Genomic DNA, 19,720 nt, shown 5'->3' with positions numbered 1-19,720 from the left:
CTGGCTAAAGAAACTTTGGCACATCTACATAATAGAATACCATGCAGCTGTTAGGAGAGATGAGGTCATGAAATTTGCTTATAAATGGATAGACACGGAGAGTATCATACTAAGTGAAATGAGTCAGAAAGAGAGGGACAGACCTAGAAGGACTGCACTCATTTGTGAAGTATAGAATAACATAACATGAGGCTGACAGCCATGGACAGTAGATACAAAGGCCAGGAGGATTGCCCATAGCTGGAAGCCTGACTCATGAGCTCATGAGCGGAGGGGAGAAGGCAGCTGGAATAGAGAAGGGATCACTAAGAAAAAGATGGCTGGAGGAATCGGTCGGGATGGGAGATGTGTGCTGAAAGTAGATAATGGATCAAACATGATGACCTCTCAGTGTCTGTATTTATTGCAAACTATAATGCCCAAAAGTAGAGAGAGAGTATTGGGGAATCATGTCTGCCATGGAGGCAGGGGGAGGGTGAGAAAGGGGGGGATACACCGGGGATAATGGTGGTGGGGAATGTGCACTGGTGGAGGCATGGGTGTTTGATCATTGTGTGATTGTAACCAAAACATGAAAGCTTGTAACTATCTCACGGTGATTCAATAAAATTAAAAAAGTTTAAAAAAATAAAAGAAAAAGAAAAAGGACGAAAGCATTGAAATCTGGACTTCTGACTGTGCAACTCCCGAGTGCTAGTCACGAGTCTCAGAGAACACTGAGAAATCCTGTCTCCAGAACATAAAAAAAATCTCTATAAAGGAGGAGTGAGCCGAGTCTGTTTGGAAATAAAGTGAGAAATCTCTTGGCCACGTGGGGGCAACAGTCAAAGATACTGATCTGTAAAGAATGAAAATCATATTCAGAGAACGAGGAAACAATAATATATAAGACGAGAATGAAAGATGGGTGTTTCTTTTTTGGGGGTGGGTGGGGTACAGCCATCCCTGGAGATGCTCAGGGAACCGTATGGGATGCCGGGATCAAACCAGGGACAGTCACATGCAAGGCAAAGGCCCTACCCACTATACGATTACTCTGGCCTCTACTTTCTTGTATGAAGAAATGACATCTTGTTTAAAAAAAAAAAAATCCAGCATCAATGAAGCCTGTGCAGACAGAAGCTCAATGGCACCAGGGCCAGGCAGTGAGAGGCCACAGGCCAGCTTAGCTCTTGGGAACAGCACTAGTCGATTTTACAATGATCATTCTACACCAGAGCTTCCCAAAGTGGGCGACATCACGCCCTGGAATCATTGTCTCAGATGCAACTGAGAAGTGCTAACTAAGTTTTCCTTGGAAAGGGGGCATGGCGGTAGGCCAAATAAGCCTGGGAATTTTTTTTTTTTTTTTTTTTTTGCTTTTTGGGTCACACCTGGCAATGCACAGGGGTCACTCCTGGCTCTGCACTCAGGAATCATCCCTGGCGGTGCTCAGGGGACCATATGGGATGCTGGGAATTGAACCCGGGTCGGCTGTGTGCAAGGCAAACGCCCTACCCGTTGTCCTATCTCTTCAGCCCCAAGCCTGGGAATTTCTGCTGTCAACCCAGGAATTTAGGAAACTTAAAGCCTGACTTCCCCTCCTCTCCCAACAACCCCCCCTAAAACATGGCCTCGGACGGGGGCTCCTCTCGGCCCCACAATGCCGGCCTCTGCTCTGCCGTCACCCTCCTGGCTGTGCGCTGGACACAGCCCTGGGCAGCGGGGATTCCTGAGCAGGTTACAGCCCGGAGACTGTGCCTTTACCTGGGCTCGGTGCAGCCGCTTCAGCTCCTCTTGTTTGGCTTGTCTTCGGGCCGCCTTCTGCACGCGTCGGGTCAGCTTGGAGTTCAGTTCCTCCTCGGTGTAGGTTCTTGGCTGGAGAGAACGAGACAGGTCTCCTCAGTCAGGTGCGCACAGATCCCTGGGTCTGGACAGGGGGACAGAGGTGTGGCAAGGGCGAGGGGCAGGGCCATGGCGGGGTCGGGGCTCCGGGGGCAGGTGCATGGCGAGTGCTGCCCCTCGAGTGGGGCATTTTTTCTTTAGAGTCTGCAGAGCAGACAGGGTGTGCGGGGGACGCAGGCCGCAGCTCAGCCACGGCTCTGAGCTGCTGCCCTAATGCCCCAGGGACACTCCGATCTACAAGTGAGATACTTCCCCTGCGACTAGGACTGACTGTTAGGAAGCAACAATGACAAAGGAGCGAAAACCCGCGGCGACCACCTCTCCCTCACAGAAGCCTGCCTCCTCTGTTTTCGTTTCGGGACACTGCAGGGGTGAAAGCATTGGCAAACGTTTCCTCCAGTTTTCTGCTTCTAGGGAGCATGTAGGGAAAGAGAAGAAAGGCCAGGATCCTTTAATTTTGTTGTTGTTTGTTTGGTATCAAAAGCCACGTTCTTCAGGTGAACAATTTTTATATGGTTCTTTTAAGGGGGAACGTAGGATGCTTCTGCAGTGATCACCAACCTCACTAATACAAATAAGGGAAGTGGGGGTGGCCTGGACAGACGTGGGCCTGCTCAGGGGGCAGGGTGGCAGGTGGGCTGTTGCAGCAGCATCCTCAAGAACCACCAAGGTCATGTGCCGGATGAATCCAGGGCACTGCCACCTGCAAACCTGGGCAGGAAGGGCATGAAGGCATGTCCAATGTCCAGATTAAAAAGGGGTGACCATTGAGAGTCTGATGCTGTGGGTTGCTGCTGTTCTTAACGTTCTCTTTCTGGCCTCCAAGAAAATGAAGGAGATTTTTAATTTATTTATTTAAACAATTTTGAGAGGGTCACACCTAGTGGTGCACAGGACTTACTCCTGGCTCTGCACTCAGGAGTCACTCCTAGTGGGTTCAGGGGACCCTGCGGCATGCCGGGAATCAAACCTGGGTCAGCTGCGTGCAAGGCACACTCAAAAGGAGCCTTTTGGACCTTAAAGATTTCCAAATTCAAGTCAGGTATACAGTCCTTTTTGTTTTTTGGGTGGGGGGGAAGGGGATTTTTGGGCCACATCTGGCTGTACTCAGGGCTTAGTCCTGGCTGTGTGCTCCGAGATCACTTTTTTGTTTCTTTTTGGGTCACACCCGGTGATGCTCAGGGGTTGCTTCTGGCTCTGCACTCAAGGAACTACAACTGGCGGTGCTCAGGGGACGATATGGGATGCTGGGAATCGAACCCGGATCGGCCGCATGCAAGGCAAACACCCTACCCGCTGTGCTATCACTGTAGTCCCCCCCACCCCTTTTTTCCCTTTTTGTCTGGGATCATCTTGGCAGTGCTCGGGCATCACAGATGGCGCTGGGGGTCAAACTAGGGACAGTCATGTACAAGGCAAGTGCCTCTGCCCCTGTAATATCTCTTTGGTTGCCAGGAGTCTATTCTTAACATCTTTGTTCTAAGAGTTCAAGTGAAGCAAAGAGTAGATTGAGCAGGTAGTCCTGAAGGTCTTCACTGGTTATTCTAACGCTCTAAGCATCTCACATTGCAGATCACAGAGCTGGGCGCTTGGGAACTCCCCATTTCTGTGGTTCCCAGTCCCAGTGCGGTGCTTCCGTTCCCCAGGCAACGGGAGTAGAATGACCACATGCTCTCCATCTTTCTCTGCACAGATCAGGACGGCTCTGCCACCAGCTTGGTGCAGTTCCATGCATGTTTGAGCAGTTAGTGAGGGTGTGGCTGGGGACAAGGCTGGCGCTGCTCCGTGGTTAATCACAGACACGCATGCAACAATGAGCAGCCAATGGAATGAGACACTACCTTTGATGCATATGATCTCCTGAATGCCAAGGCGTGTGGTACATAAATCGACTTTTAAGGGGATGGCAACGGAAACAAAACAGAATAGCAATAATAGTAATAATTTAAAACATTAAAAAAGAACACAGAAATGGAGCAAAATTGGTTAGAAGTTTAAAACACACACACACAGGACTAAAACACATGATTATTTTTCACAATGTTACACAGGGCTACGTGAGCAGGGAGCCCAGAGGGGCGGCACCTCAGCGAACCCGGTCTCGCTAAGGCCTGGGCTCACTCTCCCGCTGAGGAGACAGCCCTTCCTCTGCTCCCAGTCTCTTTTCTCAATTTGCCTTGTATAAATCAGAACTGTCTGAATGTATGATCGTGGAAGCTATTTTTCCTTCAGTAGCCTATTCACACGTGCAGAAACTTGGACTATTTCTTCTAGCTGAACGCTCTGGGGAAATGGGATGGAGGACAGGAGGTGGGCAAGAGACCATCAGGGACCATTACCAACACCGCACTGAGCAAACTAAGGAAGAAACCGGACTCTGCTCGCAGATGGCACCCCCCTTCTGCCCACTCCTCCCCGGGTCCCTCCTCCAGGCTCCGTGTCCTCTCCTTGTCTCCTCCCTTCCCTCCTCTCCTCTTGCCACCCCCCCATTTCCATTTTTTCTTCCTTTGTCCGGTTTTGGAGTCATACCTATTGGTGCTGAGGGGACCCTGCAGCTCAGGGGATCCAACCTGGGGCCCCACATGCAAAGCAAGTTTTTCTTGCTGGCCAGAGGGCCGTTACTTGACTTAGTGAAAGGGATTAAAAAAAAACATAACTGACATACATCAAAAATATTTAGGCTATCTTAACTGTCCTCTGTGCCGTCCCCCCCCACCCCCTTTGTGGCAAGCTTCCAATCATAAAGCAGATCTCCTGGCCCTGTTTTCCCTGGCCTTAGATATTAGTCTCATACTGGTTTTATTTTTTTGTCTTTTTTTTTTTTAGTATCACACAGATGAGTGCAGTTATTCTACATCTGTTCCTCTCCTTCTGACTTGTTTAACTCAGCATGAATGACAATTATAGTTGGAAATAATCTCTCTGGACAACAACACAAGGGTGTTGAAAACAGGTAAAAGGATATACAAGATATTCACAATCTGTATTGCAAACCATAATGCCCAAAGGACAAAAGGAAAGAGAAAGGGGGAGGGGGGGAAGGGGGAGAGAGAAAGAGAGAGAGAGAGAGAGAGAGAGAGAGAGAGAGAGAGAAGGGGAGGGGGAGGGGGAGAGGGAGAGAGGTGCCTACTATGGAGGTGGGGTAGGGGATGGGAGGGAAACTGGGGACATTGATGGGTACTGGAACATTATATGACAGAAACCCAATCATGAACAACTCTGAAATTGTGTATCTCACTGAAAAATAAATGAAAATTAAAAAAGAATATTCAGGCTGCGAGCCAGAGAGATAGTAAAAAAGTTATCTGCTGAACCTCAGCAAAGCACACAGTTCGTTGAGCACTGTCAAGAGTTAATCCTGAGCAGAGAGGCAGGAATAAACTCCAAGCACTGTGGGGTGTGGCCCCCCCCAAACAAAACCACCAAACAAAAACTTAGGCAAAAAATTTACCCACTTCTCACTACATTAAACCCAAGGAGAACAACTAAGGTAAGTGCAGGAGCTACGTCTGCATTTGTCTGACCAGCCCATTCTGAGACTCAAAGGCACGACTCGAGGCGAGGGCTCTGCCCGGAGGTCTTGGCGGCCTGTGGCTGTGGAGACTGGAGTTCCGGGAGCACCCCGGGGGTCGGGGTGTCAAGCCTGGCTGCCTCACTGCTCCCGGGCATCAGGGAGCAGGCCCGGAACCTATTTCAAGTGCAGACTGGCCCAGAATAGGATTCCTCCTAGTAGCAACAATTAACTGTGAGCTTATAGATCTTGCCTTCGTCTGAGTCATCTCTCCCATGAACAAAGGAGAAAGATCAGAACAAGTCAATGGAAACAGAGGAGACTGGGCACATCTGGCGCAGCACACGTGGGGCCAGAAAGGCAGCGGAACCGCACGGAGGCCAAGGTGTGTTTCCAGGAGGAGCTGCTTTTCAAGTGAGATGGAGGCAAAGAAAAGAGGGAAATCTAATTTATCTCTTATGCCAAGGGCATCGGAAATTAAACAATTTTTTGGGATCTTAGATAAAACGTTTCACAGATGCTTGACTCAGAGATGGGTCCATGGCATTTCTGAGGGGAATCAACTCTCTCCACATGTGCTACCCCAGGTGACTCTGAGAGGCTGGCTGGTTCCCTCGAGTACATTCAAGCCCCACTGTCACTTCAATTGCTCTTGTCCTCTCTCGTCTACTGAAAAAGTCTCCCTCCCGTCCCACCACATCTGGCTGTATTTAGGTCTTATTCCTGGCTCTAATCATGGATCATGCCTGACAAACCTTGGGGGACCATATGTGGTGCTTGGGATTGAACACCACGATCCATCACCCCTAAAAATTTTAGTATGGGGCTGGAGAGATAGTTCAGAGGTGCTGCTTTGCACATGAACCAATTCTGGTTCGATCCCTGGCTTGGCGTGTGCTTTGCTGAGCACTGACAGGACTGGTCTCTGACCACAGAGCCAGAAGAGAGCCCTGAGCACTGCTGAATCCCCCCTTCCCCCAACCTACACAGACACACGCATGCACGCACGCACGCATGTGAGCGTACCTTTCCTATGGAGAGACATTCTTCTGTATGACTACAGAACCTATGTTATTTACAAGGAACTTAGCACTGATACGTCTATACATATTTTACAGTCCATGATCAGATTTCCTTAACTATTCCAAAGAGTCCTTCATGGCTGCTTTCGTTTTAGTTTGTTTTCAGCGTTCATATGGGAGCAGATAAAGAGTTGCAATAACAATAGAAAATGAACAAAGCAGGAACAGGAGGTGATGACTAGTTTCCTGCAGTTTTGTGAAGTGGTTAACAGAGGGATGGACTGGTCAGGCCACGAGGAGGGAACTGGCAACAGGCTGCGGAGGCCTCTTCCAGGAAGGGTTTGGAATGATGACAGCCCTTGTTGGAAGTCAATGGAAATGGCCCGGGAAACCTCACATGGCATGCCAGGGCCACTGCGCTGAGAATGGAGCTAAAGCTGGGTTATCACCTCAGACTTGAGGGTGGGCCCCAGTGAGCTTCACTCCTGCCTGCCTGCTGCAGAGACCCTTCTGGAGACACTGTCAATCTCCCTCGTGGAACAGATGCCCCACCAGCACCTCTAATTCCTCTTCCTTTTCCTACTTATTGTCTCTAGAAAAAGCTTTAAGAACTTTTTTTTTTTCTTTTCCCTTTCTGGGTCACACCCGGCGATGCACAGAAGTTACTCCTGGCTCTGCACTCAGGAGTTACTCCTGGCGGTGCTCAGGGGACCATATGGGATGCTGGGAATCGAATCCGGGTTGGCTGCGTGCAAGGCAAACGCCCTACCCGCTGTGCTATCTCTCCAGCCCCAAAAGCTATAAGAATTCTTGAAAATTCAAATCAAATACCCAAGAGAAGTGCATAAGGAAGGATCCAGCCTCCCCACACAGAAAGAGTGGCTTCTTGGGAGTCGTGTGGGCAGGTGCTCTCCTGTCTGGGGCAGTGGGAGGGGCTGGAATCCAAGTCTCTTGGGCGGGTTCTTCAAAGACAGAAAGATCCTCTCCAACACACAAATGCACAAAGCAACTAGAATAACCAAGCCTATTTCTATGATTCATGACCTACCAGCCTCCACCAACAACAAGGACCCTTCCCTGCAACTCTGGGCACTGACGGCTGCTCCTCCATTCGGGGTTCAAGGACAGAGCAGAGGGGAGCTGCTTCCTCAAGATACAGAAAAACTCTGAGCTCGACTGTTCCTTCATAAAAACTCAACAGGGGACTCATGCCAAGGAAGCAAATAAACCCCAAGTGCCCAGCTTCTCAATGAAAAGTCCCTTCCGTGTGTCCACGGGCTGGGCTGTGACCCTAATGCCTGCAGCTAACTTGTCTGAACAGAGCCCTCGTGCTGTGTACCGCTGGCTGCTCCCCATCTCATCACAGCCCAACACTGAATGGAAGATGAGGGTCCAGGCCTAACTCCTTTCAAAGCCCCACCACTGACTGGGCCCTCATACCTCTCGCTTGGACTTCTGGGAGGACCGCTCAAGGATGTCATCACTGGACAGGTCAGAGTCCTCCGAGAAACTCAACTGGCGCCGGAGCTGCAGCTCTGGGAGGGGAGAAGAGGCAAAGGGAGGACAGTGACCGGCCTGGAAGCCGCCCAGCTGGAATGTCTGGGAAGTGTGTTTGCGGGTGCGTGTGTGGAGGTGATGGTGGCGGCAGCTGATTTCTTTTTCTTTGCTTTTTTTGGGGTCATACCCAGCGATGCTCAGGGGTTATTCCTGGCTCTGCACTCAGGAATTATTCCTGGCGGTGCTTGCGGGACCATATGGGATGCCGGGGATTGAACCCAGGTTGGCCGCGTGCAAGGCAAACACCCTACCCGCTGTGCTATCACTCCAGCCCCGCAGCTGATTTCTTGACAGTCACGGGAATGTCTGTTCATACGGAGAAGCGAGCGGTTTGGATGCTGACAGGGGTCCAGCTGTGCCCTTTAACAGTGGACCTGGTACTGGCCTGCTCAAAGTCAGGCCTTCCTTAGGGGCCAGGGGAACTTAGAAAGCAGACTCGCTCCAGTGCGGGGCTGCGTTTGGGGCTGCCTGGAGTGGGGCATGCTCTGGAAACCCTCTGATCATTCGTTCCCGGGCCCCTGAGCACAGCTTCTGAGAAGCCTCGGGAAGAAGCCTGGGGAAGCCGATGGGTGCAACCCCCTATGGGTGCACCCCCGGCCTGGCCCCTGGGGGGGCCCCTGGGGCTGACGTACCTGCTCTCACGATGGGAGAGAGCCGGTGCGTGCCTGAGCCCACCGTGGCCCCGCTGGAAGGAGTGCTGGAGCAGGACTTGTCGTCTCCCTTCTTCTTCTTGTCCTTCCTGTACCCCGAGAAGACCGACTTCCACAGGGACCTGGGCTTGGCCGCCGCGTCTTCCAGGAGGCCCGGGCTGGGCTTCTCGGGGGCCCGGCCCTCGCCTTTGGGCTTCTTCTCCTTCTTGCTTCTGCGGGGCGAGAAGAGGGACGATCGCTTCTTGCTCTTGCCGCTGGAGCCCTCGGAGGAGGTGATGGAGCCCTCGGGCCCCCCGGAGTCTGAGGGCGGCGACAGGGCCTCCTCGTGCTTCAGGGCGGAGTCCTTGGCGCCCTGGAGCACGGGGCGATTCGGGGGCTCGGGGCCAAGCTCTCTGCCCCGGGGGGAGGCTCTGAGGGCGGCGTCCCCGGGGGGCCGGGGCGGCGCGGGCCCCTCCAGGTCCTTCATCCTGCTCAGCTGCTGGGCCATGGCATCCCTCAGCGCCTGGCTCTTGACCGACTTCTCCCGGGCCCGCATGCGCTCCTCGGCCACCTCCTTGGCTTCCGCGGAGACGGCGGGGAGCCCCCTCCGGGGCGGCGGCGCCCCCCGGGGTTCCAGGGGCGGCACCCTTCCGTTCCCCGCGGCTGGGGGCGCGGGCGGGCGCCTCTCGGGGCGCGGCCAGCAGGAGGGCGGGGTGAAGAACGTCTCCCGCGCGCTCGAGTCCTCCGTCTGCTCGTCGTACGTGTCCTCCACGTCGTCGGCGAACGGGATCTCCTCGACGCTCTCGGCGAACGACTTGCGGGCCTCCTCCCGGGGCGGCGGGGCCGGCTCCCGCGCGGGCCGCAGGAGGGGGGCCGGGGCGGGCGCCGGGGCCGCGGGGGCCGGGGCGGGGGGCGCCGGGGCCGGCTTCCTCCGGAGGGTGGCGGGCTCCTCGTCCCGCGGCGGCGGCGGCGGCGGGCTGGACGGCGGCGTGAGCATCGCCGAGTCGGACGTGTTGAAGCTCTGGCTGCCCGCGAGGCTCTTCATGTTGGACGAGCTGCCCTGCAGGCCCAGCCCCGAGCTGCTGGACAGGTCGCGCCGCTCCTCGGGGGGGCGCCGGGGCTCCCGGTCCGACGGCGACCGGGGCGTCTCGCTGTCCGAGCTGGCGGGGCCCGGCCTCCGCCTCGGCGCGGGCGAGGGCCTCAGCCGGAGGAGCCCCTCGGCCGGCGGCGGGGGCTTCTCGCCGGGGGCGGGCGTCGGGGACGGCGGCTTCAGCGCCGCCGCCGCCGCGGGGACGCCGGGCGCCCGGGTCCGAGCCACGGGCGTGAGGCCCAGGCTGCGGCGGATCTCCGCGCTCTTCAGCCAGAACTCGGCCACCAGGTCGCTCCGCTTCAGGTCCTCGTCCGCGGCGGGGCTCCCGGGCCTGTCCCCGGGGGTCTTGGCGGCGAGCGGGGTGGAGGCCTTGACGGGAGCGGGCTGGAAACAGATGGGGGACGCGGTGGGGGACGCGACGGTGGTCTCGGCGGCGGGCTGCGGCTGGGAGCAGATGGGCCTCTGGGGCGAGGGCGGCGGCCGCGGGGGCGCCGCCAGGGAGGGGGGCGCGCGGGCTTCCGGCAGCGGCACCGGCTGCGATCGGACCGGGGGGCTCCCGGCCGTGGGGGCGGCGGGCGCGCCCAGCTCAGGCTTCTCTCTGGGGAACAAAGGCTGCGGGAAGAGGCGCTTCTCGGGCGACGGCGGCTTGGCCTCGGCGGCAGAGGTGCCCGGGCTCTGGATCGGGCTCTGGATCGCCTGCAGCAAAGGGAGATGGGGCCTCTCAGAGGGGGCAGTGCTGTCTGCCCGGGCGAGTGTCCCCTCTCCATCCCGCCAGCTCCCAAGCCCACGCCGGCAGCCACGGAGGAGCCGCCCCACCTTCTGCTGTGCCCAGCGGCCTCCGAGCCACGCCGGCTAGCTGAACCCAACAGCCGTCAGGGCTGCTCATCTCCAACCTGCTCTCTGAATGAATTCGGCTCACGGCCCCATTCTCCACACCCAGAGCTCCTGACAGACAAGCCCGGAGGACTTGCAGCAGCTGCTCCTCACAGCCGCCCTCCCTGCCCGGTGCACCTGCACAGGGCACACAGTCCTGAGAGGCTACACCCTCAGCCCAGGCAGCTCAGAAAACGCCCATGGTTTCGTCTCAGGATTCTAAAGACCAGATCAAACAGACCCAGCTCTGGCCTTCTGGCCTCCCCCTCAGACAGACTTTTGAGTATTTCCGGAGCATAGCATTCTCCACTATGTGACACACCACTGACAATCTGGACGCGTATTTTCAATTGAAAAATATTTCAATGTAATATTGAAACAAAATTTTCTTTTCTTTTTTTGTTCTTTTTGTGGTGACACCACGTGATACTCAAGGGTTACTCCTGGCTCTGCACTCAGGAATTACTCCTGGTGGTGCTCAGGAGACCATATGGGATGTTGGGAATTGAACCCAGGTTGGCTGCATGGAAGGCAAAACGCCCTACCTGCTATACCATTGCTCTTGCCCCCGAAACAGAATTTTCCTATCAAATTAAGGACTGCACAAATATTAAAGGTTTAAAAACAAGTATTTTTTTTAAAAATATTTTTGGTATCTGGAGCACACTTGGCTGTGCTCAGGGCTTACTCCTGGCTCTATGCTTAGGGATCACTCCTGGCAGGGCTTGGGGGACCATATGGGATATCACGGATCAGCCTGGGCCTCTGCAGCATGGAGTCTGCACCTGGCCTTGAAGAGCGTTTTTTTTTTTTTTGCCACTCAAAGCCTCTTTTGCAGACCACAACACCCAAAAGGAGAGAGAGAACACAAGGGATCTCCCTGCCACAGAGGCAGGGTGAGATGGGAGGGATGGGGGTGGGAGGGATATTATCCATGGTGGTGGAAAATGGGCACTGGTGGAGGGATGGGTATTTGATCATTGTATAATCGAAACCCAAGCACAAAAAATTGTAAGTCTACAACTGTACCTCATGGTGTTTCACTAAAAATAATAATAATAAAAAAAGATAAATTAAAAAAAAAAAAGAGCGTTTTTTTGTATGGCCGCATGGAAGAGCCTTACTCCTGTCCCATCTCTCCAGCCCAAACACAAATGCATTTTTACAGCCATGACAATGACTCAGGTGTGGGAGCAGCTGCCAGGCAACTGATTCCTGAGCTAAGCCTGAACCCCAAGGCTCCTGTTCTCAGCAGATCCCCACTTCATCCTAGAATGTAGAGGCTAGTTGATGACTTTACCTCCAATATTTCTCAGTTCACACTATGAACCCTAAGATAAAATGCGATGGCTCTGTCTCCCTGGGGCAAGGCAGCACTGTGCCTCTGCCTCGCAGACCCTTACCTCTGCCTCCAGGCGGGAAGCTGGGGACAGATCAGCTTTCTCGGGCTCCGGGGAGTGGAAGGGGCTGGAGACTCGGGAGGGACCTACAGAGAAGAGAACAGGATTCACCAGGGGCCCCGCGCCCACTCCCAACGAGGGGGCCTCTATCTGCCAGACTGAGGGTATGGGGACTCCCAGAGAGGCTTCCACTGCTTCCCAGACAACCACGGGCGGGAGAGCAAAGCCCTTGCGTGGCTGAGGCCGGGCCAGGGGGGGCACCAACAGTGGCTGAGTCAACACCCAGGCTCTTATCTGATGGCCCCCCCCACCCCAGCGTATCCCGGTCTTCTGTGGCCCTCAGCAGGAATTATCACTTGTTTTTGGGCCACACCCAGCAGTGCATACTCCTGGCTCTGTGCTCAGGGATCACTCTGTGTGGGCCTCCAGGGGACCATATGGGGTGCCAGGACGGAACCCAGGTCTGCTGCGTGCTCGCCTACTGCCCGAGCGCCCACAGCCAGCTCCCCCTCCAGCAGAACATCACCTTTCTCTTGGCACTTCGGGGCAGGGAGTGGCTGCTCCTCCTCATTCTCTGACACTCGAAGTTCCAGCTCCAGCTGGGCCTCTGTCTGGCGCCACGGGCCAAGTTCTGCTTCTGCCTCTGACGGAATGTCATCGGACCAGTGCTGATCTGGCAGGAGGAAGGGAGGTCAGAGGATGGGGTGTCCTCATCCCCAGGGTGACCATGCTCCGTCCCCGGACGCCACCTTTCTCAAGCAACAGTCCAGTCAGTCCGTCAACTGCAGCACTCTTGGCTGCGGTCTGGCCAGCTGGCACTACAAAACCCCTGACAGACTGGCCAGCAGCACCCTGGCCTCTGCAGCATGGAGTCTGCACCTGGCCTTGAAGAGCGCTTTTTTTGTATCATACCCGGTGAAGCTCAGGGATCACACCTGGTGATGTGTGTGATCGGGAGAACATATGGGATGACGGGGATCGAACCTGGTCAGCTGCACTGCCCATTGCCCCTGGAAGGTTTTAATTTTATAAATGGCGGCACTCCTGGCATGGGACTGGGAAGTCCCCTGTCCCGCTCCTAAGCGCTCCCACAGCCAAGTTCTGTGCTCGATTGCATCCTCATCCAGACTGTCTTCCCTACTTTGGGGAAGTGGGGACATCTCGCACCCAGACTGTCTTCTTCTTTGGGGGGACGTGAGGGGCACTCTCGGCAGTGACTGGGGGACCATGTGGCAGAGAGCACATTCAGGGCTCCAACATGCAAAGCAGGTGGGTCTTACAGTCTCTCCCCGACTCCCGAGCTCCTGTCCCCAATCCACCAACCAGAAAACGACTCTTCGAACGCCATCCTCTTGTATCTGCGTTCTGAGGGCATCTACTGGATTAAAGGACCCATATAAAGCCCAAATCGGAGCCGTTTCTCAGCCCCGTTGTTATGAATGAAGGTGGTGTGGGAAGGTGCTCAGAGGTGGGTAAAATGACACACATTCCATTCAGTGGTAAAACTAGAAACGAACCAGAGACCCAACTGTGAGGGTCTTTTTAAAAAAAAATTTTTTTTGGGGGTCATACCCAGAGATGCTCAGGAGTTCCTCCTGGCTCTGCATTCAGGAATTCCTCCTGGCAGTGCTTGGGGGACCGTATGGGATGCTGGGGATCAAACTCGGGTTGGCTGCATGCAAGGCAAATGCCCTCCCCGCTGTGCTATCCTCCGGCCCCATGGGGGGGGGGGGGTGTCTTGTTTTGTGCTCAGGGTACTCTCTATTCCCTCCAGGATCGCTGCATTCATGGGCAACAGATGGCCACCCCGGTGGAGGGGAGGCCCTGGGGTTCTCCCATACCATCATCCAGCTCAGCACCAGTGTCCCCCGTGTCCCCATTCTCTGCTGCCTCCCCTTCTATCTCTGCCGGCTCTGAGTCCACATCTTCCTCCAGGTCATCCTCATCAAACGGGACTGGAAAGTAGAAATGTTCAAGGAAAGAAAGAAAAGACACAGAGATATTGCTTTTGGGGCAGGAAAGTGGCGGTGGTTTCTCAGGCCTGGAACAGGATGGCCCGGAGGAGAATGGAGAAGGCAGAAGTCTGGGCAGGAGTGTGGGTGGGTCCGGGGAGGCTTGGAACCCCTCAACACAGAAGGTCGCTTCCCCGCGCTGGCAAGAACAGCTGTGAGAACAACCGCTCGGGGCCTGGTCCTCTGTCCCCTTCCTCGGGGATCTCAGGCTACCTCCCGGCCTGGGCCTGGCTCCCAGCTGCAGAACAGGGTGACTGTGAGGTGCACAGCCACTGCCCACATTAGCAGCTGCTCTGTCGCCATCAAGGTCTGCTTTAAGGGACCTTGTCCTGCAGGTGAAGACTGACCTGGACAGTCATGGCCACACTGCTCACTCCTGCAGCCAGAATGTGATCCACGGGACCCCGAGGGGACCTCCCAAGACAACTTCCCTTCCCCGCTGCAGCTCCACTGGGGATGACTTAGAGCAGTTGTTTCTCAACCGGAGCTCTATGGCCCCCGAGAATATTCAAAGGGGGCCACACACGAAAATTACATAGAATGGGAGCCACAAGTCTGGGGAGCGGGGGATCAACTGACAGAACCGGGGTGGGGCACAGGAAGGGAACAAGGTTAAACAGGCCATGGTCAGAAAGAGGATGTGAAACACTGATTTAGACAAAGACTCTTTAAAACATAAGGACAGGGATGAAGGGATATGTAAAGTTCACTGTCTTAATTCAAAACAGGCCCTTAGGGCTACAATTTAGAGCAAAGTAATCATCACATGCATCTCCCTAAACACACACACACTCTCTCTCTCTGCCTCCCTCCGTCCCTCCCTCCATCTCTCTCCTGCTTCTCCCAACCTCTACACCCAGAACTTTACTACCGTTCAGAGAGGAAGCAGCAAAGGAAGCAGAGGACTGTGTGAAGGGACTGTGTCACCGAGACTTACAGCACAGCTCTCAGGGAGCCCCGGGGTCTGTTCTACGGCTGAAGCACTGCCACCCTCTAACTCCTTCCTAAAGGGTTTCCTTTCAGGAAAAGGAGCCAAACTCTTCCCTGCAGATACTAGAGCCGGAGTTCAGGTGGGTGACGGAGGAAGCAGCTGCAGCACAGCTGTGCTGGATGAAAGAGGGAGAGTGAGGCTCCCTGGAAGCCTGGAGGGAAGTTCGAGGCCGGCAAACGGCTTTCCTTGTTCTAGAGCAATACATGGGCTGGCAACGCTAAGACTTTCTTATGGTTCCAACTGCTAGGGAAGAAACGACGTAGTTATTCCCACAGGCTGAAATCTGTGTGCTCACGTTGCTTTTGGTCACTCAAGGAACAGGAGTGGGCTTCTAAGAGCCAAGTGCAGGGTCTGGGTCTCCTCAGCCCCAGCTCTACGCTCGGGCAGCACTATCACTGTTGGCAAAGATGAGTCCTCTCTGGGACCTTCGTCCCTCGGCAACCACCCAGCCCTGGGGGCGATGCTGGCCTGCCTTAGAGGGGCCTGGCTCTGAGCAGGTGATATGCCGATAAGGACGAAGGCCCCCCCCCCCCCCGCCCCACGACACTTGCTGGTCAGACACTGTCTGAGGCACGCACCCCTCCACCCTCATGAGTCTCCTTAAGAAATGTCTGCTGTCGTGTCAGAAAAGTACCAGGTCTGCAGCCCGTGGGCACACCTTAAAAGGAAAAACGATCACATGTATCAAAAATAAAACAACGACAAGTACCAATGCAGCGGCAGCAACAGCTAAAAGCGACACAGCATAAGGGTGATGATGGGGGATTAAATCGAGGTTAAGATGGGTGCGGGGTGCCAGAGCAGCCACGTACTGTGGAAGCCAGGGTGACTGACGTCCTAGCGGTCAGCCAGGAAGTCCTGCCACCTAGCCTTGTCCATCCAGCCTGGGGGCAATCCACAGGAAGCAATGTCCAGGGCTTCTCTTCGGGAGGCACCTCCTCATCTGTGAGCTTGACCAGGGGGCCGGACTTGTGGGCTTGGCGGGTAAGACTCTGGGGACCAGGGAGTGACTTTCGGCTCTGCCCAGCCCAGAAGTAACAGGTGGGACAGTGGTTCTCAGCCAGGTGGCGATACCACTCTCCGTTGGTGATACAGGACACTGTGTGGAAGGGTTCCTGTTCTGGCCGGGGACAATGAATGGCTCCATGGGAAGGGCAGATCTGCCTGCCGTGGCAGCCCCTGGTGGGAAACGCCTCTCTGGAGGACCTTAAGAAGGCGGCTGTGGTCGCACACTCTAGGGGTAAAGGCAGCTCAGAGAGAGAAGGGAGCACTAAATAAAGGGTGTTGGGAAGAACTGCCCAGGATGGGAGTTGCATGCTGAAAGTAGACTCTAGACCGAACATGATTGCCACTTGGTGCCTCTTTTGCAAACCACAGCACCACAAAGGAGAGAGAGAACAAAAGGGAATGCCCTGCTAGAGAGGCAGGGTGGGATGAGGGGGATGGAGGGTGGGAGGGATACTAGGATCCGTGGTGGTGGAGAATGGGCACTGGTGGAGGGATGGGTACTCAATCATTGTATAATTGAAATCCAAGCACAAAAATGTGTAAGTCTACAACTGCACCTCATGGTATTTCACTAATAAAAATTAAAAAAGAAAAAGGCGGCTGTGGTTCTGCACCTTTCTCTTGGTCTAAGAGCCTCAGCCTGGAGCTGACGCTGGCATGGTCATAGCCAGCCTACCTGGGACAGTGTGGAGGGGCCTGCCTGGCCCCCATCTTCACCGGACGTCTTCCACCCGCCCTCCTGGGGACTGGAGTCTCCTCTGGAATTTTGGTAGAAGTAGGTACTTTTGTGAAAGGAGCTACTTCTCTCACTTTCACGCCGCTGCCGCCCAACTTCGGTCCCTGGCTCCCCGTTTCTCCAGCCTCTCCTAGTGAAAGCGCCCGGGGCCTCTGCCGCGCCTGGGAGAGGCGTGTCTGGTCCATGCAGGGGCGTCTGCCTGGGTGAGCATGCACGTGGCCCCTCCCCCCGCCCTCAGCATGCACCAGCGGCCCCCGAGTCTTGTGTTAGGGTCCCAGCCGAGCTGCAGAGAGAGGGGGTTATGGTGAATGGAGAAGAACAAACGTCACCAGACTACCTCCGGACACCGTCTCCAGCCAGGCCTGCACTGCCGCGCGGCGCATGGAAGGAAGGTCAGGCGCTGGATTCGAAAACAGACGACAAACACACGGTTACGGAGGAACGAGCATTGCCAGGGGGAGGGGCTGAGGTCGTCCCTGGAATCCCAAATAGAAGAGAAGCGGAGGTAACGCTGTGAGACAGGCCTGCCCAGCACTGCCGAGCTCCACCGGGAGGCTCTGTGAGGGGGACCCTCACGGAGGGAGAGCAGGAGAAACTGCAGGGCGAGGTCGAGACGCTGGTAGGGGACGGAGGCTGGGCTTGCCTGAAGGGATGGCGTTAGCTGGGGAGAACCAAAGGTCCAGCTCAACACCGAGTTTCTGAGCCTTGCGGGTGTGTGGTGCCAAAAGACACAGAATGGAATAGGAAGAGAAGTGAGCAAGAGACAGTCTGATGACATGAAGACAGGGTCACCAAGGACAAGGGGCCTGTGGCAGCTGTCAGCACTCTCTGATTAGCCAGAATAGGGCTCATGGTGAATTGAAGACTGACTGAAGATCTGCACTGTAGCACCGTCCTCCCGTTGTCCATCGATCTGCTCGAGCGGGCACCAGTAATATCTCCACTGTGAGACTTGCTACTGTTTTTGGCATATCGAATATGTCACGGGTAGCTTGCCAAGCTCTGCCGTGCGGGCGGGAAACTCTTAGTAGCTTGCCGGGCTCTCTGAGAAGGACGAAGGAACTGAACCCAGGTCGGTCGCGTGCAAGGCAAACGCCCTACCCGCTATGCTATTGCTGCTCCAGCCCATGGAAATTGTTTTGGATGTTTCCTTGGTACAAATCTCAACCCACAGTGCCAGGAACGAAGCCCACGGCTCCACTCGTGCAAAGCATGTGCTCCACCACTGAGCTGCACCTTTCTACAAACTTACAGTGCTTAAATAAAAGAGTTAAATTAAAAAAAAGTTCTCCCTACCCCCAAACTGACAAGGCACACTCATAACCAGATACACTCCGTGAGGAAAGGACCACACACGCTACTAAGAGGAGAAAACAGAGACGGGAGAGAAGGCACAGTTTTGGTTTTCCCCAGGTGAAGTTCATTTTGCTATTTGGTTCTTGGCTCTCAATGGAGAGAGAACCTGTAGCTGATTTTAATTTTCTCTGCAGAACTGGGGATGGAGCCCACGTGGAGCCAATGACCTCTCAACCCACAGAGAACTTTACACATCCTTGGATAACAGACAAAAGGCAGTGGTTACAATTAATGTTTGAAGAAACAAAATGTCCTATGTATGTTACTTTTATTAAACCAAAGGCTGGACCCCAGCAGGAAATATCTCTGCAGCAACAGGGGAAGAGAGGGGTCCCAGGCGTGCAGAGAGGCAGGGGACCCTGGGCCTTGAAACAATTACCTCTAGAAGTAGAGGACTCGGAGGTGGGTCCCATTCTCTCCTCCTCTTTCTCACGGATATGCGTCCAGTGCACGTCAGCCTGAATCTCCAGCGGATCAGATGCATTAATGATCTGCTGTAGCCTCCGACTCCCAGCTAATGTCCAGGGCCAAGGGGTGGAGGAGATGAGGGAGGAAAACAGGAGAGAAAGCAGCCAGGGAAGGAAGGAACAAAACACCACACAGAGGAGACAGAGAGAAAAGTTACAGGATTGGCCAGAAACAGTTGAAATAAAAAAGAGGAGGCAGCAGTGCACACACACACACTCCCAGCTTCTACTGATGCTTCCTTTCAGCTTCACACAGGGTTAGCTTCCGTGAGGAGAATACACATTTTCGCTCCCGTGCAGGAAGAACATTCCTTTCGGAGGTGCTTTGCACCCTAAACTGTATTTGAGGGACCCAAGCGCCAAGTTAGAAAAGAGAGGCCACGCTGGGCCACGGGAAGGGCCATGCCTGCAGCCACGAGCTGTTGCCAGGATGTGACATTCCCTGAGGACACCACACCGCCAGTCTTCTGTTAGTCACAGTAAGCTCCTCCCTTATTGCCACCTGCCACAGTGACAACTTCCTCGGAATTTAAGTCAAGTGATAAGAGAGATAAGATCAGAGTGTCTTTCTGCCAGGAGCTGGCCAGCTCACACCTGATGGGTATCTACTTTGTTGGCACATTAGATCTTGTCTTTCGCAGCTAAAATGCTCTTTCCACCCCAGTTCTCATGCTGCATGCTGGTTGAAGGCAGGGGGCCAGCTGTGGAGGGAGGGGGGCACTGGCTGGGGAGGAAGCGCCCTTCTAGGCTGCAAGCCCGAGGTTCCGGCAGTTCCTGGGAAGGGCTGCCGGAGTACCTGTCTGCTTTCTCTGAGGCCAAAGTCTGTTTCCTCCCTGTGAGTGCCTTGCAGACACGAAGCCTGACTGCCCAGCTAAAGGAGAGGCTACCAGTGGCTCCTTCACAGTCTTTTATTTTATCTATTTATTTTTTATTATTATTTTGCTTTTTGGGTCTCACCCAGTGATGCACAGAGGTTACTCCTGGCTCTGCACGCAGGAATCACCCCTGGCAGTGCTCAGGGGACCATATGGGATGCTGGGAATCGAGCCCGGGTTGGCTGCGTGTAAGGCAAATGCCCTACCCGCTGTGCTATCTCTCCAGCCCCTCTTTTTTTTTTCCTCCCAGCTGAGCCACTTCCAGAATTGCAGCCGGCAGTGCTGGGGGCCAGCTGGTGCTGAGGACCA

General features: G+C 54.8%; 1 protein-coding gene across 1 annotated transcript in view; it reads right to left on the bottom strand.

Annotated features, from left to right (window-relative positions):
• The window catches only part of MICAL3 (microtubule associated monooxygenase, calponin and LIM domain containing 3), a 222,558-nt gene that overhangs the window by 21,789 nt on the left and 181,049 nt on the right, over positions 1-19,720 (bottom strand). The window contains exons 23-29 of the mRNA XM_056119952.1: positions 18,449-18,583; positions 13,808-13,921; positions 12,493-12,639; positions 11,970-12,052; positions 8,607-10,389; positions 7,858-7,952; positions 1,747-1,857 (exon numbers count right to left, since the gene is read on the bottom strand). Coding sequence (XP_055975927.1) covers positions 1,747-1,857; positions 7,858-7,952; positions 8,607-10,389; positions 11,970-12,052; positions 12,493-12,639; positions 13,808-13,921; positions 18,449-18,583 — 2,468 coding nt within the window. The remainder of the gene's footprint in view (positions 1-1,746; positions 1,858-7,857; positions 7,953-8,606; positions 10,390-11,969; positions 12,053-12,492; positions 12,640-13,807; positions 13,922-18,448; positions 18,584-19,720) is intronic.

This window comes from Sorex fumeus, unplaced genomic scaffold, assembly GCF_029834395.1.
Source record: "Sorex fumeus unplaced genomic scaffold, SorFum_2.1 ptg000042l, whole genome shotgun sequence".
NCBI classification, from domain to species: Eukaryota; Metazoa; Chordata; class Mammalia; order Eulipotyphla; family Soricidae; genus Sorex; species Sorex fumeus.
This window is presented reverse-complemented; position numbering and strand designations above follow the sequence as displayed.